Genomic DNA, 978 nt, shown 5'->3' with positions numbered 1-978 from the left:
GTTCATTTCTTTTGCTCTTTCTTTCTTCGTATCAAGTCTGGTTTTACATACTTTAAATTCGGAAAGAGTTTACATGTGGTTATTAATAATATGATGTTATTAATTTTGTAATGATGACGAGAGTAGACTTACCGAAATGATGAGGGTATTATTCTCCAATTTAAATGACAAACTTTCATCATTTAATTTAGTTTTTGGTGATTCTTTCATATCTGGTATCGAGAATCGTTTATAATACTTCTTATTAGTTGTACTAATGACAATTTCTTGTTTTTCATGGTCGATATTGACCTTATATACATTAGGTTCATAGAAACAGTTTCTAACTCTCCATTGGAATAATGTGGATGTATCCTTTCTCATAAAAATTGGCTAATTCAAATAGATTAAGGAATATATTCTATAATCAAAATTCCTCAAACTTACATTGACTGTTGATGGAGCAATCAAATCATGAATTGGATTGAAGGATTTAACCTCACCTCCAATTTCAATTGTCCAAGTTCCTTCTCCTAATATTGAAACAGTTCTCCTCTTTCTCAATAATAATTGATTAGTTTGCAAATCAAATTCCTCAACCATTTCCACTCCATTTTCATAGGTTGTATGAAATTTTCTTCTACCATCAGCAACAACACTAGTTGTATATGGATACTTGGTAGTTGAAGGTTCCGATGAAGATGATGTTGTATTCTGATCATCGCCCGTCTTCTTTGATAATAATTCCGATAACATTGTTTTGTGAGGTTAATAAGGCTGTAGACCTATTTTTTTAATTTTAGATTTCAATAACAACAAACTCGCCATACAACACACAAATTTTGTAGTGTTAGCAATGAATTTGATAAGAACAATATATTTTGTAGTCATTAGTATTTGATACATTAGAAATACAATCAAAGATAACATTGTGATATCACCATTCAATAAAGTGAATTAATAGTAAATAAAATAATTCACTCACAAATTCCTTGTAAG

The 978-nt window shown here is 29.6% G+C and overlaps 1 protein-coding gene across 1 annotated transcript; it reads right to left on the bottom strand.

The window, feature by feature from the left end:
• Window positions 1-132: 132 nt before the first annotated feature.
• On the bottom strand, window positions 133-735 carry NAEGRDRAFT_76745 (uncharacterized protein; the record flags this gene model as incomplete). Its single annotated transcript, XM_002668298.1, has 2 exons — window positions 133-372; window positions 427-735. Coding segments are annotated over 2 exons (549 nt in total), but the record flags the coding sequence as incomplete, so codon positions are not given.
• Window positions 736-978: the final 243 nt, after the last annotated feature.

Source organism: Naegleria gruberi (genome assembly GCF_000004985.1).
Source record: "Naegleria gruberi genomic scaffold NAEGRscaffold_360, whole genome shotgun sequence".
NCBI lineage: Eukaryota > Heterolobosea > Eutetramitea > Acrasida > Naegleriidae > Naegleria > Naegleria gruberi.
This window is presented reverse-complemented; position numbering and strand designations above follow the sequence as displayed.